General features: G+C 35.6%; 3 protein-coding genes and 1 non-coding gene across 4 annotated transcripts; 2 read left to right on the top strand and 2 right to left on the bottom strand.

The window, feature by feature from the left end:
• Positions 1 to 11,304: 11,304 nt before the first annotated feature.
• LOC140842930 (uncharacterized) lies at positions 11,305 to 13,192 on the bottom strand. The gene is made up of 3 exons (XM_073211134.1): positions 13,175 to 13,192; positions 11,997 to 12,261; positions 11,305 to 11,917 (listed from the first exon to the last, which is right to left on the bottom strand). The coding sequence occupies exons 1-2, from the start codon at positions 13,190 to 13,192 to the stop codon at positions 12,112 to 12,114; spliced, it is 168 nt and encodes a 55-aa protein (XP_073067235.1). The 3' UTR covers positions 11,305 to 11,917; positions 11,997 to 12,111.
• A 194-nt stretch (positions 13,193 to 13,386) lies between these two features.
• LOC140842931 (uncharacterized) lies at positions 13,387 to 13,905 on the top strand. Its single transcript, XM_073211135.1, has one exon. It carries the CDS (start codon positions 13,387 to 13,389, stop codon positions 13,903 to 13,905), a length of 519 nt encoding a protein of 172 aa, XP_073067236.1.
• A 148-nt stretch (positions 13,906 to 14,053) lies between these two features.
• LOC140842932 (uncharacterized) lies at positions 14,054 to 14,485 on the top strand. The gene has a single exon (XM_073211137.1). The coding sequence runs from the start codon at positions 14,054 to 14,056 to the stop codon at positions 14,483 to 14,485; it is 432 nt and encodes a 143-aa protein (XP_073067238.1).
• Positions 14,486 to 17,502: 3,017 nt separating this feature from the next.
• On the bottom strand, positions 17,503 to 17,593 carry LOC140804075 (small nucleolar RNA SNORD96 family). Its single transcript, XR_012112035.1, has one exon. It is a non-coding gene; the product is annotated as a small nucleolar RNA SNORD96 family (small nucleolar RNA).
• Positions 17,594 to 19,801: the final 2,208 nt, after the last annotated feature.

A 19,801-nucleotide genomic window follows, 5' to 3' on the forward strand; every position in this document is an offset into this window, starting at 1 on the left:
GAAATATTTGATGCGTGGGGGATTGATTTTATGGGTCCTTTTCCTGCTTCTTTTGGAAAGAAATTTATTTTGGTGGCAGTGGAGTATGTGTCGAAATAGGTGGAGGCAGAGACTTGTGCCACGAATGATGCACAAGTGGCGTTAAAATTTTTAAAGAAACACATTTTTAATCGATTTGGTACACCGCGTGCAATCATAAGTGATGGTGGCACCCATTTTTGCAATAAAATTTTTGATAAACTGTTGGGCAAATATGGTGTCACCCACAAAGTTTCCACTCCATACCATCCCCAAACTAGTGGACAAGTTGAAGTGTCCAATCGAGAGATTAAGAGGATTTTAGAAAAGACGGTTAATGTGAATCGAAAGGACTGGTCCATTCGGTTAGATGATGCTTTGTGGGCTTATCGTACTGCGTTCAAAACACCTATAAGCACTACACCATATAGGTTACTTTTTGGTAAAGCATGTCATCTACCCGTAGAATTAGAGCATAGAGCATATTGGGCGACCAAGGCACTAAACTTTGATTTTGCTCTTGCAGGTGAGAAACGATTGCTGCAGTTGAGTCAGTTGGATGAGTTCCGAGGTACAACTTATGATCTTGCCCTATCTTACAAGGAACGCACCAAAAGAGCCCATGATAAACACATTTTAAGAAGAGAATTCAAAGTGGGTGAAGCAGTGTTGTTATACAACTCTCGCTTACGACTCTTTCCGGGCAAGCTGAAGTCAAGATGGTCAGGACCATTCATTATAGCCGAGGTGTTCCCATCAGGTGCAGTGGTGTTGCATGATGGCAAGGAAGGGACGTTTACTGTGAACGCCCAAAGATTAAAGCACTATATTGGTGGCACAATTGAGCCACAAATTGGAGTCACTCGGCTCCATGACAGTCGTTGAGGACATGGGTGAAAAGTCGAGCTCTAGACTATTAATTGAGAACTACCTCTACTCCTTATTTTGATTTTAATTAGATTTTTTTTTTAGCATTCGCATCATTTGTATTTAGGTAATTGCATGGCATTTTCATAACCGCCCCAGCAAGGGGTGCAAATTTTTTAAGAAATTTTTTGGCCGAGCATGTCTCGCTAGGGCGGACACTTTTGTCCGCCCCAGCGAGCAATCAAAACTTTCAAAACCATTTTAGCCGAAAATCCCTCGCTAGGGCGGACCTGTTCGCCCGCCCCAGCGAGTGTTCCAGCTTTTCAAAATAAATTTTAGCCGAGCACGTCTCGCTAGGGCGGTTCTATTTGACCGCCCCAGCGGACACTCGCATTTGCTCAATTATTTTTGGCCGACAACCCCTCGCTAGGGCGGACAAATTTGACCGCCCTAGCGAGTCGCGATTTCTTCAAAAAGCTGCGCATCACTTCTCTCTTCACCCCTTCGAAAACCTACCCTTCTCTCTAAAAATTTTCACCCCTCCTCTTCAGATCTGAAGCGATTCCCCAATTTTCTTGCAAATTTTCAGGTATCAGTGTGAATCTTCATCTTTTCCCAGCCCAAGACGCGATTTTTCCGGCCAGATCTACACTCTCCGACCACCACCCACGCTTCGCCGCCGCCGCCTCTTCAAGCTCCGGCAGCATCTACTACTCCGGGCTCCTTCTTTGTGCCCACTCTCGCCATGGCACCAAAAAAATCGAAGGTAACTCACGGTGCCTCTAGTTCTCGTTCGACTCCGTCTAATTTTGTTAATGAGAAATCTCGGGAGCGGTTTGAGCATGCTAAACTACATAGAAAACCAATCCCTGAGCGAGGGTTTACTACATCTGCTCTTCGTTATTTTCCGGACGTCTTAGTAGAGGGACGAGGGTGGAGTAATTTTTTAGCACAACCGAATGCCGCGGTGATTCCGGTTGTGCGTGAATTCTATGCGAATGCTCCGGAGGGGAGTGAGCATAAGGCATCTGTGCGGGGGCGTCGAGTCCCATATGATTCGAGAACTATCAATGACTTGCTGGTTTTACCGTCGGTGGATGACTCTGAGTTTCAGGCGTGGGTACTTAACCCGGATTATGATTCGATTATACACACACTCTGTTATCCGGGCACCACGTGGAAACAACCGGGGACGTATACGGTTTTTCTTGAAAAATTTTTGAGAGTGGAGGCGGCAATGTGGTATGCGTTTCTGTCTAAGAGATTGATGCCGGTCGGGCATACGAGTGATGTCCAGCGTGAGCGGGCGGTTGTTCTGTATGCCATCCACACTGGGATGGCGATTGATGTGGGCAGACTCATCTTTGGACAGCTCAACATGTGCATAAACAGCAGCAATTTGGCGTTTTATTTTCCGACGATCGTGACTGAGTTATGTGCCCGAGCGGGGGTGATATTTGCTGATGATGATGAGTGGCTACCACCGATGAGAGCCATTGATGACGCTCTCTATCGATCCAAGAGGGAGAAGAGACAGGCAGAGCTGCCCGAGGATGTATTTTTCGAGTATGGGGGAGCAGCTCCACCACCTCTGGCTTTAGGACATGCACCGCCACCTCCGCAGCCACGCCACCGTGCCATGCGAGATCGCATCAACGAATTGGGCGCTTGGGCCACTTATCAGACTGAGTATCAGGCCGTGAATCAAGCTCATATTCAGAACGTCGAGTACTTGGTACAGGGGATCTCCACGCATCTGGGTATCGACACATCCGGCCGGCCACCTGTACCCGCATACCCGCCACCCTTCCAGTTCCAGTACCATTATCCTATGCCGCCACCAGCTGACGAGGGAGTCCCACCACCTGAGCATGACGAGGATGAGGAGTTCTGATCAGGGGAGTTTACTGTTTCCCCTTTCTTTTTTATTTGTTTGCTTATTTCAGTCCTTGCATTTGCATTCATGCGTTTTTATGTTTGTTTTTAGTCTTTGTTTCGTTTTGTGCTATGAGGACATGGCACAACTCTAGTATGAGGGGGTGGGTAGTTTGTTTTGGTTGTTTAGTTATTTGTTTTAGTTAATTGCATTTCTTTAAGTTTCGTTGCATTTCTTTTAGTTGGTGTCGTTTATGGTGAGAAGACATAGTTTATGAGCCAATGATGATCTTGAATTGATAGTTTACAAAAATGTTGATTGGGTCACTTCGTGAACGGTACTCTTAATTGTTGAAGCATAAATTTTGGTACAAAATTTGAACTTTTGAGCACATTTGCGTGGGGACTAGGATTTTGTAGAATAATGGTGAAATTTGAAAATTTTGTTTGGTTAACTTGAAAGGCACCATTTATGAGTTGATTTAGCATGCAAACCCGTGAAAATAAGTCGCTAATAGTGACCTTGATTGAGAAAAGTTGATTTGCCTTGAACTTTACTTGTACCTCCTCTCCAATGCACTAATTAAAAGATCAAACTCCCAACCGGCTATAATCCAAAGTGATATCATTCTTAGCCTAGGGAGTACATGTGTGAAAATTGTGCATTCAAAAAAAAAAAAAGGAAGAAAAGAAAATAAGGAGATGTAAGGTGAGGGGGAGCCTAAATAAAAGGAATGAAATTCTATTCCTAGGCTAAAAGTTGGAGATGTAAGGAGACGAGGAAAGTCAGACGCAAAAGTCTTGACGATTGCACAATGAAAATGATCGGTGTACTCCCAACTTTTTAGCCACTTGAGCTTATTTCCCTTCCTTTCGACACCCCTATCTGCTCTTAAAAGTTGAATAAAGTTCAATTTATGGCTAGTGATAAATGGATACAGGAATGCATGCTAGTGAGACTTGTATTGAAGTGCTAATTAAGTGACTCGCATGATTTGATAATTGATCTATTTGACGTACGAATGACTAGACCCATAACGACACACACACACGTTCAAACTAGTGTTGATATTTATGTGTAGATGAGAAATGAGTATTCGTTTGCGATTTGACTTGACTATGATTGGTAGTGGGAAAGTAAACTGAGGCATGAAAATAACCGTTGTCGATTCACCATTGACATTTACTTGTGTTGGTTTTTCTTGTTTGAGTTTGTTTGTTTTTGTTGAGTTTGTTTAGTATCTCGTGCTTTAACCTATTTTACTCGAGGGCGAGCAAAAGGTTAGTATGAGGGGGTTGATAGGACTCGTTTTTACGTGTTTTTAGTGTTGGTTTTGAGTCGCATTCATGCATCATATTAGTTTGTTTAGTTTAATTTAGCATTCATTTAGCATGATTTAGCATTTGGCTGATCTTGTGTATTTTGTGGTTGTTTTGTAGGAAGTGGACCAAAAAGTGGGATTTTATTTGCATAGCATCGAAGAGGTCTCGCTAGGGCGGTCAAAAGTGACCGCCCCAGCGAGCATATTAGCCCAGCTGAGGAGTTTCTGCGCGAGTCCTTCGCTAGGGCGGTCAAAAATGACCGCCCCAGCGAATCCATCGATGTGAACGAGAATATTTTGCGCGAAGCTCTCGCTAGGGCGGTCAAAAGTGACCGCCCCAGCGAGACCAAAGACACGGCCAGGAATTTTAATTCGAGAATCACTCGCCCCAGCGGACAATCTTGACCGCCCTAGCGAGCGACGCAATCCTGGAAGATTTGTTTCCAAGTTTTGTGGACTCTATCTTACACCATAACCTAAGACACGAGAGAGGCGCCGATTGGGAGACCATTCTGATTTTTTTTCCATCACTTTTCTTGGGAGGAAGGCTAGGAGCAAAGGAGATTTTCGAAGACCTCGAGATTTCCAAGCGTCGTGGCCGTCATCCATCGTCAACCTTAGTATTTTAATTATTCAGTTTTTATTTCTTGCATAGATTGTTGATTTTTATTATGAATTTTGTTGGCTAAACTCTATATTTGTTGGGATTTGAGGGGATCCTACCCCGTACTCGTTGTTTAACATTATTTATCGACGTTTTTATGAGTGATTTGTTTATGCTTTTGTGCTTTCTTATTTCAATTGAAGTCTAGCTAACTTCCTTTGATTATTTCATGTTGTTAATGATTTCGATAGAATAATTGACAATAGGATCGAATAGCATAGACCACGGATTTACAATTTTAGTAGATATACGGAATTGGGTACGTGTCGATAGTGATAATTCACCCGGATGAAAGCTAGCGGATTCCATAGAACGTAATGCAATCGTGAACTGTTAAATAATTGAGGATACTTGATTACTGCATGTTTATGATTAGTATTAATATAGCTCGACAGAGTATATTAATTAGTCTAGGGAATTCTGTCGAATGCACGAGTAAAAGTCGAGTATAATTATTTGAACACGAGCGGTAGGTGAACTGATAATTCCCAACAAATTCGCTTCTCATTTGATTTACATCCAATTTAATCATTGATTTCTTGATTATTTGTTCTTGCATTTTAATCATTTTAGTTATTAAATTCACTTTAGTTTAATCACCAACTCAATCTATCGTTGCTAAAGAAATTGAAGTGAAAATAAGAATATTGTAACGCAGTCCTTGTGGATCGATACTCGTATTCACTTACGTTTATTATAACTTGACTATCGTGCACTTGCGATATTTTAAATCGAGCTTTCATTTATAAAACAAATTTTGGGACTATTCACTGTGCAAGTTTTGCTCGATCACCAGCAGACTCATTGTTTTAACGAAAATACAAATACTCTATCTGTTTTCAAAAAAATCTTAGTCTGACTAAGATATTGTTCCCCCTCGGTAAATGCAACTAATAAGTGGCTATTAAACACCGAGCGACTCTTGGCAATCTCTTAATCTGAACCGTTGAAAATGAACAGTCACAAAAGTCTTCGTTTCTTCCGAGGATTACTATAAATGCCAGCACAACTTAAACGAAGTTAAACATTCATAATATTCTTCTTGTCTGAAACCTTGAGCAAGAAGTCTTGCTTTATTTCTGATCACTGGGCCTTCTTCATTGAGTTTGTTTATGAATATCCACCGAGTTCCAATGACAGCTTGGTGAGATGGTCTAGGTACTAGAAACCAAACTTCGTTTCGTTTGAATTGATTCAGCTCTTCTTGCATAACTTCAATCCAACTAGGATCTAGAAGAGCTTCTTCAATTTTCTTTGGTTCGTCCTGAGAGATAAAAGCAACATGCATATATTCATTAATCATTTGCCTTCTGGTTCTCAAAGGTGCTGCTGGATTACCAATAACCAATGATGGAGGATGAGATTTTCTCCAAATAAAAGGATTTAAAAGGATATCTTCCTGATTTGATATGTTGAGATTGTTCTCGACGGAACCAGTAGTAGGTTCTTGATTGTCTTCTGCTGGTATTGGCAGATCTAATGTATGTACTTCTGGTTCCACTATCGGAATGTCTGGTTCTGGATTTTGAAGATCCTTGATGTTTGCTTCTACATCATCTTCACTATCCAGTTCCAAGTGGATCCTGTCTAACCTGTTACTTAAATCAGACGTGTTAGATATTTCAGGAGCACTGCTGTCTTCATCAAAGACAACATGAATCGACTCTTCAACATTAAGAGTTCTATTGTTGAAAATTCTAAAGCCTTTGCTTACAGCAGAGTAACCAAGAAATAGCCCAGCATCTGATTTTGAGTCAAATGCAGTTAAATGATTTTTGCCATTATTTAGTACAAAACATTTACATCCAAACACATGAAAATAAGATACGTTGGGTTTATTCCCTTTCCATATTTCATACGGAGTTTGATTGTGTCTTTTGTTGATCATAGTTCTGTTTTGCGTGTAACAAGCAGTGTTAATTGCTTCAGCCCAGAAGCGCTGAGAGATGTCTGCATCTGCTAGCATAGTTCTAGCTGCTTCTTTTAGAGTTCTATTTCTCATCTCAGCTACTCCGTTTTGTTGAGGTGTTCTGGCAGCTGAATATTCATGATGAATGCCCTGTTCATCCAAATATAACTCAAGATTTTTGTTAGTGAACTCAGTACCCCGATCACTTCTGATTTTAATGATGGAAGAAGATTTTTCATTTTGAATCATTTTCAGAAGCTTGATTAGGAGGCTAGTGGTTTGATCTTTTCCTACGAGAAATATTACCCAAGTGAATCTAGAAAAATCATCAATAACAACAAGAGTATATTTCATTCCCCCTAAGCTCATGATAGAGATTGGACCAAATAGATCCATATGCAGTAATTCCAGACATCTTGAAGTTGACTTGCTATCTTTGTTCTTGAAACTATATCTTATCTGTTTCCCAAGCTGACAAGCAGAACAAACATGATTTTTAACAAAATTAATATCAGGTAGGCCATCAACTATATTATGCTTTTAGAGATGATTGATTGACTTGAAATTCAGATGATTCAATTTCTTGTGCCATAGCCAGTGTTTATTACTAAGAGAGGCAACCAAGCATGTAGGAGTGTTGACATGATTTGAGTTCCAAGAGACTCTGTAGGTGTTGCCTTCTCTCTTTCCAGTTAATACAATAGTTTCAGCAGAATCTCTAACTACATAAGAGTGCTTCTGAAAAGCTACAGAATAACCATTATTACATAGTTGACTAATGCTAATTAGATTGTAGCAAAGGTTGTCAACTAATAGCACATCATTAATGGTTATGTTACCATGGATAATCTTACATTTACCCACGGTTTTACCTTTTGAGTTGTCTCCAAAAGTTATCTTTGGTCCAGTGCAACTCATTATCTCGGAGAGTAGGTTTTTCTATCCAGTCATGTGTCTGGAACATCCACTGTCCAGATACCATGTAGAGTTACTGATTTCTGTTTTCTTCTGTTGTTCCTGCAAGCACAAATTTTAGTATCTGGTACCCAAATCTATTTGGGTCCAAGCCTTATCAGTCCTTTGGGGATCCACATTTGTACAATTTTTGTACTTCGGGTATCCATGGAAGTGTGTGCAACAAAGGGTCTGTTGTTTTTAACATTGTGCATCCTAGTGTATTTTTCTTCCCTTCTGTTTCTGTTGTCCAGCCTGTATCTCTTCTGAACAGGTTTAGAATTATAGTACTGGTAGTTTTTAACCTTCATAGGAGGTTGTCTTCCTGAGTTGAATCCACACATGATTCTAGCACTCTGGTCAACTTTTTCCTTAGGTTTAACATAACCCAGACCATAGTGCATTCTTCTGTTCATCTGATTTACATTCATTTCTACTGAAGCAGTAGGTACTTTTGGTTTCTGTATCACGCTGGATTTCACAAAGTGAATATACTTCCCTTTGCACATATCCAATTTTGGCTTAGTATTTGTTTCAGAGGTGCCTTCATTATTACAAAATCCGAGACCACTCCTGTCTCCAGATTGTTTTTGTAACTCTTGCATCTTTTCCAGTGAAATAGAAGACTTGTTCCAAGCATTTACCAGTAGTGATAACTTCTGGTTTTCAGAAAGCATCTTCTGGTAATCTGCTTTTGCTCTTTCATTCTCTTTTTTTAATTTACTCTTCTCAACTTTTAAATCATTACAGATGTCTACTTGCAATGAAGTTAACTTACTGTTCTGATCCTTTAAGTTCTGATTTTCGATCTTAACTTCTTCGAATGATTGAGAAAGTCTAGAATACTCTTCTACCATGTCATGTAATGCATTAACCAGATCAGTTCATGTGAATTCGTTAGAATCAAAATCAAATACCTCTCCAGATGTCGAGTTTGAATCAGTGTTTGCCATGAGACATTTAACTTCTTCTGCATCACTGTCAGTGGAATGACTTTCTGAATCAGATGACTCAGAACTGGAGTCTGCCCATTTGGATTTGCTTTCTTCAGCAATCATTGCTTTTTGATCTCTTCTGGACTTTTTGTCATTCCTCTTGTGATCCTTTCTCTTCTGGTCATCCTTCTTTGGTTTAGGACAATTAGCAATGAAGTGACCTATTTTTCCGCAGTTAAAGCATCCTGTATCACCAGATGGTGAATCTTTCTTGAAGTTGCGATTGGGACCCTGATAAGTTCGATGGTTCTTTTTCATGAACCTGGAGAATTTCTTTACAAACAAGGACATAGCATCACTACTGATTTGTTCAGCAGTCTTCTCCAATGTACTGTCAATGATCACAGTAGGTAATGCTTGAGGTACAGCTGTAGCAGCAGTAGAGAAGGTATTAGCAGTAGCAGTAGCAGTAGCAGCAAGAGCCTTGGTAGGTAGACTTGAGGGCTCTTCTCCACTTCTTACCTCCAATTCGAACTCGTATGCTTTCAGGTCTGCAAACAAGTCGTGCAGTTCCAACTTGTTTAGATCTTTGGACACTCTCATAACCATTGTTTTTACATCTCATTCTCTGGGTAAGGCTCTCATCACCTTGAGAGCTATTTCTCTGTTGCTATGCTCTTTACCCAGAGCTGTTAGCTCATTTACCAAGCTACTGAATCCTTCATCGAACTCATTTAGAGTTTCACCAGCTTTCATTTTTAGATTTTCGAACTTCTGCATTGCTACAGACAGTTTGTTTTCTTTCGTTTGCTCATTTCCCTCACATATATGAATGATCTTTTCCCAAATATCTTTTGCAGTAGAACACATTTTAATCTTGCTAAAGGTGTTCTTGTCGAGAGTTTTATATAATATATCATTTGCAACATTATCAAGGTTAGCCTTCTTCTTATCTTCGCTGGTCCATTCACTTCTTGATTTTTCAACCATCTGCGGTGCACCCTCAGTAACAGCAACAGCTGTGTTAGGCTTTAATATTTTCAATGGACCATCTGTGATGACATACCACATGTCATCATCTTGTGCTGCAAGATGAGCTTGCATTCTAATCTTCCAATCATCAAAATCTTCCTTAGAGAACATAGCGATCTTGCTAAAGTGTGCCATCTGTTGTAGTTTTTCACGAACAAGAATAACCTGCTCTGATACCAATTGTTGAGGATCGAAGTTGAGTTTAGAGGGGGGTGAATAAACTTTACTGGTTTTTCTTTCTTTGATGAGGTACTAAAATCATGTTAGAGATAGTAGTTTATCTTGTTGCGTATACCTTTACCTAGATTACAATAATAGGTGCGGAATCAATCTGATGAAGTAAGTGAAAGACAATAATAACAGTAGGCAGTAGTTGTTTATGGAAGTTCGAAGATGAAATCTTCTACGTCTCCCCTTCTCCTGTTTCCAGAAGGTATAACTAAAAAACTTTGGATATTACAGTACAACTCTTGTACACACCCACTTCAGAAGGACTTACACCTTTGCCTACTGAAACTCTTAGTTACTCAACTCAAAACGAACGTGATACAAAAAGTTCTAAAAAGACTCTTTTCAGATTACAAGCTCTTACTGATAAAGTATAAGTGTTGTAAAAGATTGTGAAGAGTGTAAGAATCAGTTGCACAAGATGATCTTCAAAAGATCAGATATTTGCTATGAAACGTGTGCTACTTTTCTTTGTGTTGAACTCAAAGTTATCAAGGAATTTCGAGGTAGTCTCGTTGAGTGAAATAGCGTTGATCCTTGAAAAGATATTACGCGTGTGTTGGTCTGTAAGGGTTTGTTCCATGTATATATAAGCGACTGAGTTCAACATTCATAATCAGAAGATGTCTTTCAGGTTTCTGATAGAGTCAGCTTTATTACCAAAAAAAGTTCATGCAGAAAAGCTATAAAACAATCAGTTCTGTTTTATACTAAACTCGGTAAAGTGAATTAAATGACTCTGAATAGCATTTAATGCTGCAATTAATACTAGTACTTGGTAACTTTAACGGTAACATTTAAAGTGGTCACGTTAGGCAACATCTTCTACTGATTCTGTTTTTCTATCATTTCTACTGCTTTTGTTTTACTAGACCAGTAGCTTCTGATTTTCTTTTTTGTCTACTGCTGCTGGTCTGCTGGTTTTTATTTTCATCGCCACAATTAATTTATGTCTATCACAGAGCATAATCTTGCGCCAACTTAGTGAGATGTTACAGTGATGCATCAATTTTGGTGCATCACTTTAGCTGCGCCATCTCTCTTTTTATTTTATTTTTCCTTTTTTTCTTTGTTAATTAAATTTTATTTTATGATTTAAGAACTTAAATAATAATTAAAGTTAACTACTTATTTATTTTAAAATAATCATATTAAGATTTTTTTAATAAATTAAATATATTTATTGTTTTGAAAAAAATCTTATAAAAAAAGCAAGACTTGGTAATTATATTAATTATTATTAAAAAAAAATTAATTAATTAAAAAAATTATTTATGCAATAAACAAACACAAATGATATCAATACAATATAACATGAAAAACATAAAACGATATGCATATAACATAACATAAATTAAAAAAAAACATCAAGCAATATTAATGCAACACACATAAGTTTAAATAAAAAACATCAAATTTCTAAAAATCCGGTAAGTCGGGTGCAAATCCTCCGATATCTCCAAAGAAATTTCTCAAATTATTATCATTTTTTTCACGTTCAATTTCTTCTCTTTTTCTCAAAATCTTGTCCTGTTCCAACCGGAATTTCTCACGCATTGATGGATCTTCGATAGATCTCAGATCAAGCATCAAGATTTGCGTATCGTCGTGATATGTACCCAGTTCCATTTCTTTATTCTTCATTCCCATCATTTTTTTCTTAATTTCAGTTTTTTATTTTTCGTTTTGTAGACGTCCCAGTTGGATCTGATTATTATGTTGCTTGTCAATAGATCTCTGCTTCAACACATCCAAAATTTCTTGTCGTTCTGATCTCATTGTTTCAATCATGTGTAAATAATTATCATCTTGTTTTTTCTTCATTTTTGATTTCTTCACTCCAAGCGGTCTTTGCGATGAACCACCACTAACATTTTCATCACTTAGATTTAATTGAAAAAAAGACAAACCAGGTGATGTAGAAATTGGTGAATCCATTCCTTGTGTATCTGATTGTGACGAATTTAGAGAAATAACACCATTCTCAAAATTTTTTCTTGAAGGGTTGGCAGTAAATTTCTCCACATCTTTCATAATAGACCCAACATGATCAAATTTGAATCTTTTTTGTAAACGATTTATCTTGCGTCATTAATTGCCTTGCTCGATTCATCTGCATCATATAATCATCCAAATATTAAAATTTAAAGGTCATATTATAATTTAAATATTTAATGAATATATATACTCACAATATCTTCTTCTGAAGCTCCGCTTGGATTGAGCTGTTCCACCTGTCGGTTGCAAGATATGAAATTACTAACAGCGGGCATTATGACACCCATCTGGCATTGCAATGATCTTTTGTTACGTTCTTGGATGTGAGATGGCTTGGAATCGTTGTAGTTTGTCTCGATACGATTCCAAAATTGATCCTTTGATTGGATCTTGTGATACATCAAGATAGACATGACAAAGAAGCATATCTTCTTCATTGGTATAAGAAGAACTTCGTGACTTTGAGTCATTTGATCAATAATAGTTTGGAAATGAATTTGCAATGTTTATGTTGAAATTTTGGATGTTATGAGATTATATGCTATGTATTTAAAGAGCTAATATAGATAAGATGAAATTTTTTTGACGATTGAGATCAAAAGAAATCTAATCTAACGATTCCAAATATAGTTCAGATTTTGTAGATAAGATAAAATTTCGAGGGTTGAGATTGAAGGAAATCCAATCCAACGATTCTTTTTTGTGGATTAGATTCTTGTAAATAATATAAAAAAACTAAGGGTTGAGATCGATAAAAATCACATCTAACGGTTCTGAGTATAGCTCACTTGTTGTAATAAAAAAATTCTTTTAGATAAGATTAATAAAAAAATATTTCAATAGGATAATATTAATTAATTCATATGATAATATAATAAAAAAAATTTCAGTAGAATAATATTAATTAATAAAATAACCTTGAAGATAAGAATCTTATTAAGAATCTTATTAATTAACTCATAGGATAATATAATAAAAAAAACTTACAGATAACAATATAATTAAATAATTTACAGGATAAAATAATAAAAAAAAAACTTGCAGATAAGAATCTAATCCGAGAATTGTTATCAAAAGAAATCCAATCTAACGATGTCTAGTATTGATTAGATTCTTGTAGATAGGATAAAAATCCGATGGTTGAGATCGAAGAAAATCAAATCTAATGGTTCATAGCGTGGATTAGATTTTTTGCAGATAAGATAAAAATCCGAGGGTTGAGATCAAAGGAAATCCAATCCAAAGATCAATATTTGACAAGTAGATTTCTACGTCCTATTATATAATGTAATGATTTCTACACTTTTTGTAAGCTTAATTCAAACTTAGCCCAAGATGAATTCTAATATATTGAATTCAACTCCTGCATCACCTTACAACTCATCTTCATCATCTGATAATTTCAGTATAGAGTATGAAAATACTATTGATGAAGCCGAAGAAAAAATAGTGCGAAGTTTGGTTGCAGAGAGACAATTATTATATACTGCTTACATTGACCAACACAATTCAGAAGCCACACGTCGAGGGTCGATTCCTGGTCATATAGTCATCCCACGTGATCGGGAAGCGGCTGATCAAAACATGTTCAATTATTACTTTGCAGAAAATCCTAGATACAATGAAGCAATGTTCCGAAGACGATTTCGAATGTCTCGAGATCTATATTTTCGTATTGCCGATGATTTAAAAAATCACGATCATTACTTCACACAACGAAGAGATGGAATCGGCAGACTCGGATTGTCTACCAATCAAAAAATAACATCATTGCGAATGTTAGCGTACGGTACACCAGCAGATGCTGCCGACGAGTACATCAAGATAGGAGAGTCAACTGCACTTGAGTGTATGCAACGTTTTTGTCGGGATATTGTGGAGGTCTATGCAGAGCGATATCTTAGATCTCCTACTGCAAACGATATATATAGACTACTTTCTATTGGTGAACAACGAGGCTTCCATGGGATGTTGGGAAGCCTTGATTGTATGCATTGGAAATGGAAAAATTGTCCAACAGCTTGGGCCGGACACTATGCAGGTCGTAGTAGATCTCCGACTATTATTTTGGAAGCTATGGCTGATAATGACCTTTGGATATGACATGCATATTTTGGTATGTCAGGGTCCAACAATGATATTAATGTTCTGGAGTCATCGCATCTTTTTTCCAATCTGACACAAGGTATTGCTCCACCAGTACATTATTATATTGGAGCAAAAGAATATAATACCTGTTATTACTTAGCCGATGGTATATATTCCAAATGGTCAACACTCGTTCAAACTATATGATCCACGTGGCCCCAAAAAGAAATATTTTGCGATGAAACACGAGTCTTGTAGAAAAGACGTGGAACGAGCCTTTGGAGTTTTGCAGTCTCGATTTGGAATTGTAGCATCACCGGCACGATCTTGGCAGAAACATCATTTGCATGACATAATGACCGCTTGCATTATAATACACAATATGATTATCGATAATGAACGTAACCTGGATGCACCAATCCAAGATGCAATGGAAGCACCTGAGTCGGACGTTGAAATGGTTGTGGACGAAAATATAAGATTTCAAGAATTTATTGCTCGGTACAAGCAAGTGAGGGATAAAGATGCTCATATTGCACTGCGGAATGCACTTATTGGCCATTTGTGGGATACATATAGTAACTCAAATAGTTAAATTTCTATTTTTATTATAATATGTAATACGAAGGCATCAAATCATTTATTTCTAAGAACTTTATCATTTAAGTATTGTGTTTAATTCAAACTTAATATTTAAGTATAATAAATAAGAAAATATATGGTTTGTAAAATTAACTTAATTATTTAAATAAACTAAATTATTAATTACAAAATTTTTTTAAAAAAAAAAGAAGAAAAAACAATTTTGTCAAAAAATTCAAAATTATCCTACACTTAAAAATCTTATCAAACATAACACCATATATTACATTTATACGACAATCATTTTCTTTATCATTTACTTACTACTCATTAGTTTATTTTATCCTCCAAACCAAACGCAACCTTAAAATATTAACAAATTCTTGATTTTTGGATTATTTATATAAGTTTTAGTTTTACAAGGAATGATTTTCAATAATTTCATAGATTTTTTTATTTTAATTCTTTATCTGATATCAGATGATTAATTAAATGTCATATATCAACGTAAATGAAGCAGTAGATCAAATGGAAGAAGAGGAATTTGAAGAAGAATTACACGAACTGTTAGGTATTTGTTGATGGAAATTCTTGAAATCCTCTATATGCTGACTAAGCATATAATTAGCATGCATTACAAACGTGTCCATCGTCCCTTAAATAGACGACCAACAACTTCTAGTGGATATGATTATATTCATAAAATATTAAAAGAGGATCAAACAAACTTTCCAGAAATTTATAGAATGTACCTTGATGTATTTTTTAAATTGTGTAACATCCTTAGAGAAAAAACATTATTGCAAGATACAAGATACATTTGTATTGAAGAAATGATTGTTGAGTTTTTACTTGTTGTCGGTCAAAATATTCGATATGGCTTGATTCGTAAAATATTTGGCCGATCACAATACAATACTAGCCAAAACTTTAACAAGGTGTTGAGATCATTGAATAGCATTGCAGTAGATATGATGGTCAAACCTGGATCCGTAGTGCCAGAAAAAATAAAAGAGAACACAAGATTTTATCCTTATTTTAAAGTAAGTAATGAAATTCTTTTTTAGCTGTTAATATTAATAGTACCACTATTTTTATTCTATTTTTCTTGTTGTATGACTGCATTGATGTCACTCATATTCCAGTAACACTGTATGAACATAATACCAACAATTATCCTAATCGTCACTGGACAATTTCTCAAAATATTTTAGCAACTTGTAACTTTAGTTTAGAATTTATATATGTACTCGGAGGGTGGGAAGGATCTGCCCATGATTCATTATATATGTACTCGGTGAGTGGGAAAGATCTGCCGATGATTCAAACATATTGACACGCTTTATCAACAAATAACGAGCTTAAGGTGTCACAAGGTATTTTTTTTGTTCTATATACTACTTATTTTAAAATTTTGTAATTTTTCAAGATTATATATGTTATTCATTAGTTACTTGATTTTGCAAATACTGTTTGATAGGTAAATTTTTTTAGTGGATTGTGGATATGCAAATCGACGTCAATTCTTGGCTCCTTTTAGAGATGTTCGTTATCATCTCCAAGAATTCACTGACCAATGTTGTCACCTTAAAGATGCAAAAAAGTTGTTCAATCTTCGTCATGCCTCTTTGAGAAACGTTATTGAGATGATATTTGGTATATTTAAATCGGGATTCAAAATATTCAAAATTGCTCCTCCATTTCCATATACAACACAGCCGGAGCTTGTGTTGGCTTGTGCCGGATTACACAATTTTCTTCAAAAGAAATGTCTTCCACAACCAACAGAACAAGTTTACGACGATAACAACTTTGATCAAATATTTGACACTAAAAAACAATACGAGCAAATGCAAATAAATACATGGAGGGAAACTATATCAAATCGAATGTGGAGTGACGTTGATTAACGAACATTAAATTTTTCCATAAAAAACGGCTTAAAATTTATCAAATTTCATAATGTTTTGATTAGTTATTTATCTACATTGATTAAATTTATATATATGCTTATAAATTAAAAATTTATTGATTAAATATTTGTGCATTTTGAATAAACATGAAGATAGAAATTTTATTTTGTTAAATTGAATTGTGATTTTTTTTTCATATGTTAAACATATTTTACTTTTTAAATAAGTAAATTTGTTTCAAGTTACTTATTTTAAATAATTATTCATTTAAAAAAATTATATATTGAAATTTTAATTTTGTTAAATTGAATTGTGATTTTTTTCATATATAAAACATATTTGTTTTTTAAATAAATAAATTTATTTCAAAATGAAAATGTTATTTATGATAAATAATTATTAATTTAAAAAATTATATATATATATTTTATGAAATTTTGATTTTGTTAAATTGAATTGTGATTTTTTCATATATTAAATATATTTACTTTACAAATATCTATCAAAATCTTAAAAAAAAATATCAAAAGCTCATGAAATTCCGTTTACAAATAATAAAAATCTACCAAATTCGAAAATCAATATTTTAAAAAAGTCATCATTAAATCTCTATTCAAATAGACTCGACTTAGCGCAGCCCCGTTGGAGCTCCAAAAGCTGCGCCAAAATGGTGTTTTGGTGTAAACGTTGGAGTTGCCCTTAGTATCAGTGGTTCATATCATAAATATTTTATTAATGTTCCTCAACATCCGAATTGCAAAAGCCCGATTTCACAAAATATTGCAAGCACAAGATTGTTATCACGGTAAATATTTTCAACAGAACCAAATTATGAATGATGAGTAGTAGTTTGTATTCACATATCTAAATACTCGATTTTGTGATTATTGTTCTTAAATCTAAATTTGCAATTTGCTGAAAGACAAGATACTTGAAATACAAGATTATTGCTCCTCAACCATCAAAATATTTTGATCTTGGAAAGACAAGATTGGCCCAACCAAGATATTAAATATAACTTATGATTTTGTGCTCATATATCCGTCAATGAAAACCGATTTCCAAATCATCTTTCTTTAGTCAGTAAGATTTCAACCAAAACAAAAATGCAAACAATTGACCTCAGAATTGCAGAAAAACATCAAGGCCCAAAGAGCCGTTCAGTCCCGAAAGATGGTGTTATTTTTCAAAAATTTCTTCACAGGTCACCAAGAAATGCCCATAAATTTTAAAAAAACGGAAGAGATCGAACAATCATTTATATAATTGATCTGCAGAGTTGAAAAAGAATGATAGAAAAAATATATTTCTCATGGCAATCCCAAGAGATAACAGCAGAACCTGCTACACAAGGCGATAGGATATGAGAACGCCGACAGATCTTCGGAGAACTCAATGAGATCTCAACAAAGGACGGGCTCATTCTACGACGATTATCTGCTCGCTTGAGTCGTACGAACATTTGATAAAGCTCGCCTCAATTTTCTGCGAATCGCCGAGAGAGAGAATGAGTTTTTGTCAAATGAATTGTTGGGTCGTGGGAGAAACCCTAATTTGCAGAGATGCTTGGGCGATTATATATGGATATTGTTTGATTAATTTTGGCCTTTAGATATTGATCTACGGTGGATATTGTTTTTCTCATATTGTAGAAATCGGCCGGGCCTCTCTGGCACAGCCCAACTTAGGCTAGAAAAATTAGGGTTTCACCATTAATATTAGAATTGTATTTATTTGTTAATTTAATATATTATTTAATCAATCATAGGATTCACTTTCCAAACTTGAAAATTCAATATTACATAATCTAAATATTGAAAATTGTTGTGAAAAAGTAAAAATTTATGGTAAAAAGTAAAAATCTCAAATACTCAAAATTTACCAAACTACACACTTTATAATATTTTTCTCTCAACTCAATTGTTATTTCCTTCACAAATGAGTGCTCTAGTTATAGAGTTTCATATACAAATATTCCAAAATAAATTACCTCATTACATACATCATCACACACTAATTTTCAATATTCAACACCTAATTTTACCTAATTTTCAACATTCAACATTCAACATTCAACATACACATTTTAATATTATATTTTCAACACTCCCCCTTGTGATGATGATCATAATGATTGTCTTTATTACGTGTTTTTATACTGCCTCGTTAAAAACCTTACTTGGAAAAACCCATTGGGATAAAAACTATAGTAAGGGAAAAAGAGTGCAGTCACGTAAACTCCCCCTGATGTTGACATGAACAATTCTTCACAAATTTCGTAGATTACGCATCCCAATATTATATATGTGCTTTCTGAATATTGACGTAGGAAGTGCCTTTGTGAAGAGATCTGATGAGTTTTCACTTGATCGAATGTGACGAACATCAATACATTTATTCTTCTCAAGCTCCTTAGTGAATGCGAAGAACTTAGGAGGAATATGTTTAGTTCTGTCGCTTTTTATGTATCCTTCTTTCATTTGAGCAACACATGCAGCATTATCTTCATATAGTATCACAGGTTTCTCGTCGAATGATAATCCGCATGAGATTTGGATATGTTGGGTCATTGATTTTAACCACACACATTCACGGCTTGCTTCATGTAGTGCAATAATCTCGGCATGATTTGATGAAGTTGTTACTAGTGTTTGTTTCTGTGAACGCCAAGAAATTGCAGTGCCTCCACGAGTAAATACATATCCAGTTTGGGAACGTGCCTTGTGTGGATCAGATAAGTATCCAGCATCAGCATAACCAATTATACTTGGATTAGCATCTTTTGAATACAAAAGTCCCAAGTCTGTCGTTCCTCGTAGATAACGGAATATATGTTTAATTCCGTTCCAGTGTCTCTTTGTTGGATATGTGCTAAATCTTGCCAACAGATTCACGGCAAAAGATATATCAGGCCTTGTACAATTTGTAAGGTACATAAGGGCACCGATGACACTTAGATATGGTACTTCTGGACCAAGAATATCTTCATCATATTCACATGGACGGAATGGATCTTTTTCTATGTTTAATGATCTAACAACCATTGGAGTACTTAAAGGATTTGATTTATCCATATTAAAACGTTTAAGGATCTTTTCTGTATAATTTGTCTGGTGAACAAACATTCCACATTCTTTTTGTTCAATTTGCAAACCCAGACAATACTTGGTTTTTCCAAGATCCTTCATTTCAAATTCTTCCTTCAAGTATGACACAACTTCTTGAATTTCCTTACTCGTTCCAATGATGTTTAAATCGTCAACATATACAGCAATAATTACGCATCCGGATGTTGTTTTCTTAATGAAAACACAAGGGCATATTGAATTATTTACATATCCCTTCTTCATCAAGTGATCACTTAGCCGATTATACCACATTCGGTCGGATTGCTTTAACCCATATAATGATCTTTG

This window comes from Primulina eburnea, chromosome 10, assembly GCF_022965805.1.
Source record: "Primulina eburnea isolate SZY01 chromosome 10, ASM2296580v1, whole genome shotgun sequence".
Taxonomy (NCBI): Eukaryota; Viridiplantae; Streptophyta; class Magnoliopsida; order Lamiales; family Gesneriaceae; genus Primulina; species Primulina eburnea.

Bases quoted from the DNA above. Each gene is read 5' to 3' on its own strand.
- LOC140842931 (XM_073211135.1), top strand. From the start codon at position 13,387: ATGTTCAATTATTACTTTGCAGAAAATCCTAGATACAATGAAGCAATG.
- LOC140842932 (XM_073211137.1), top strand. From the start codon at position 14,054: ATGGTATATATTCCAAATGGTCAACACTCGTTCAAACTATATGATCCA.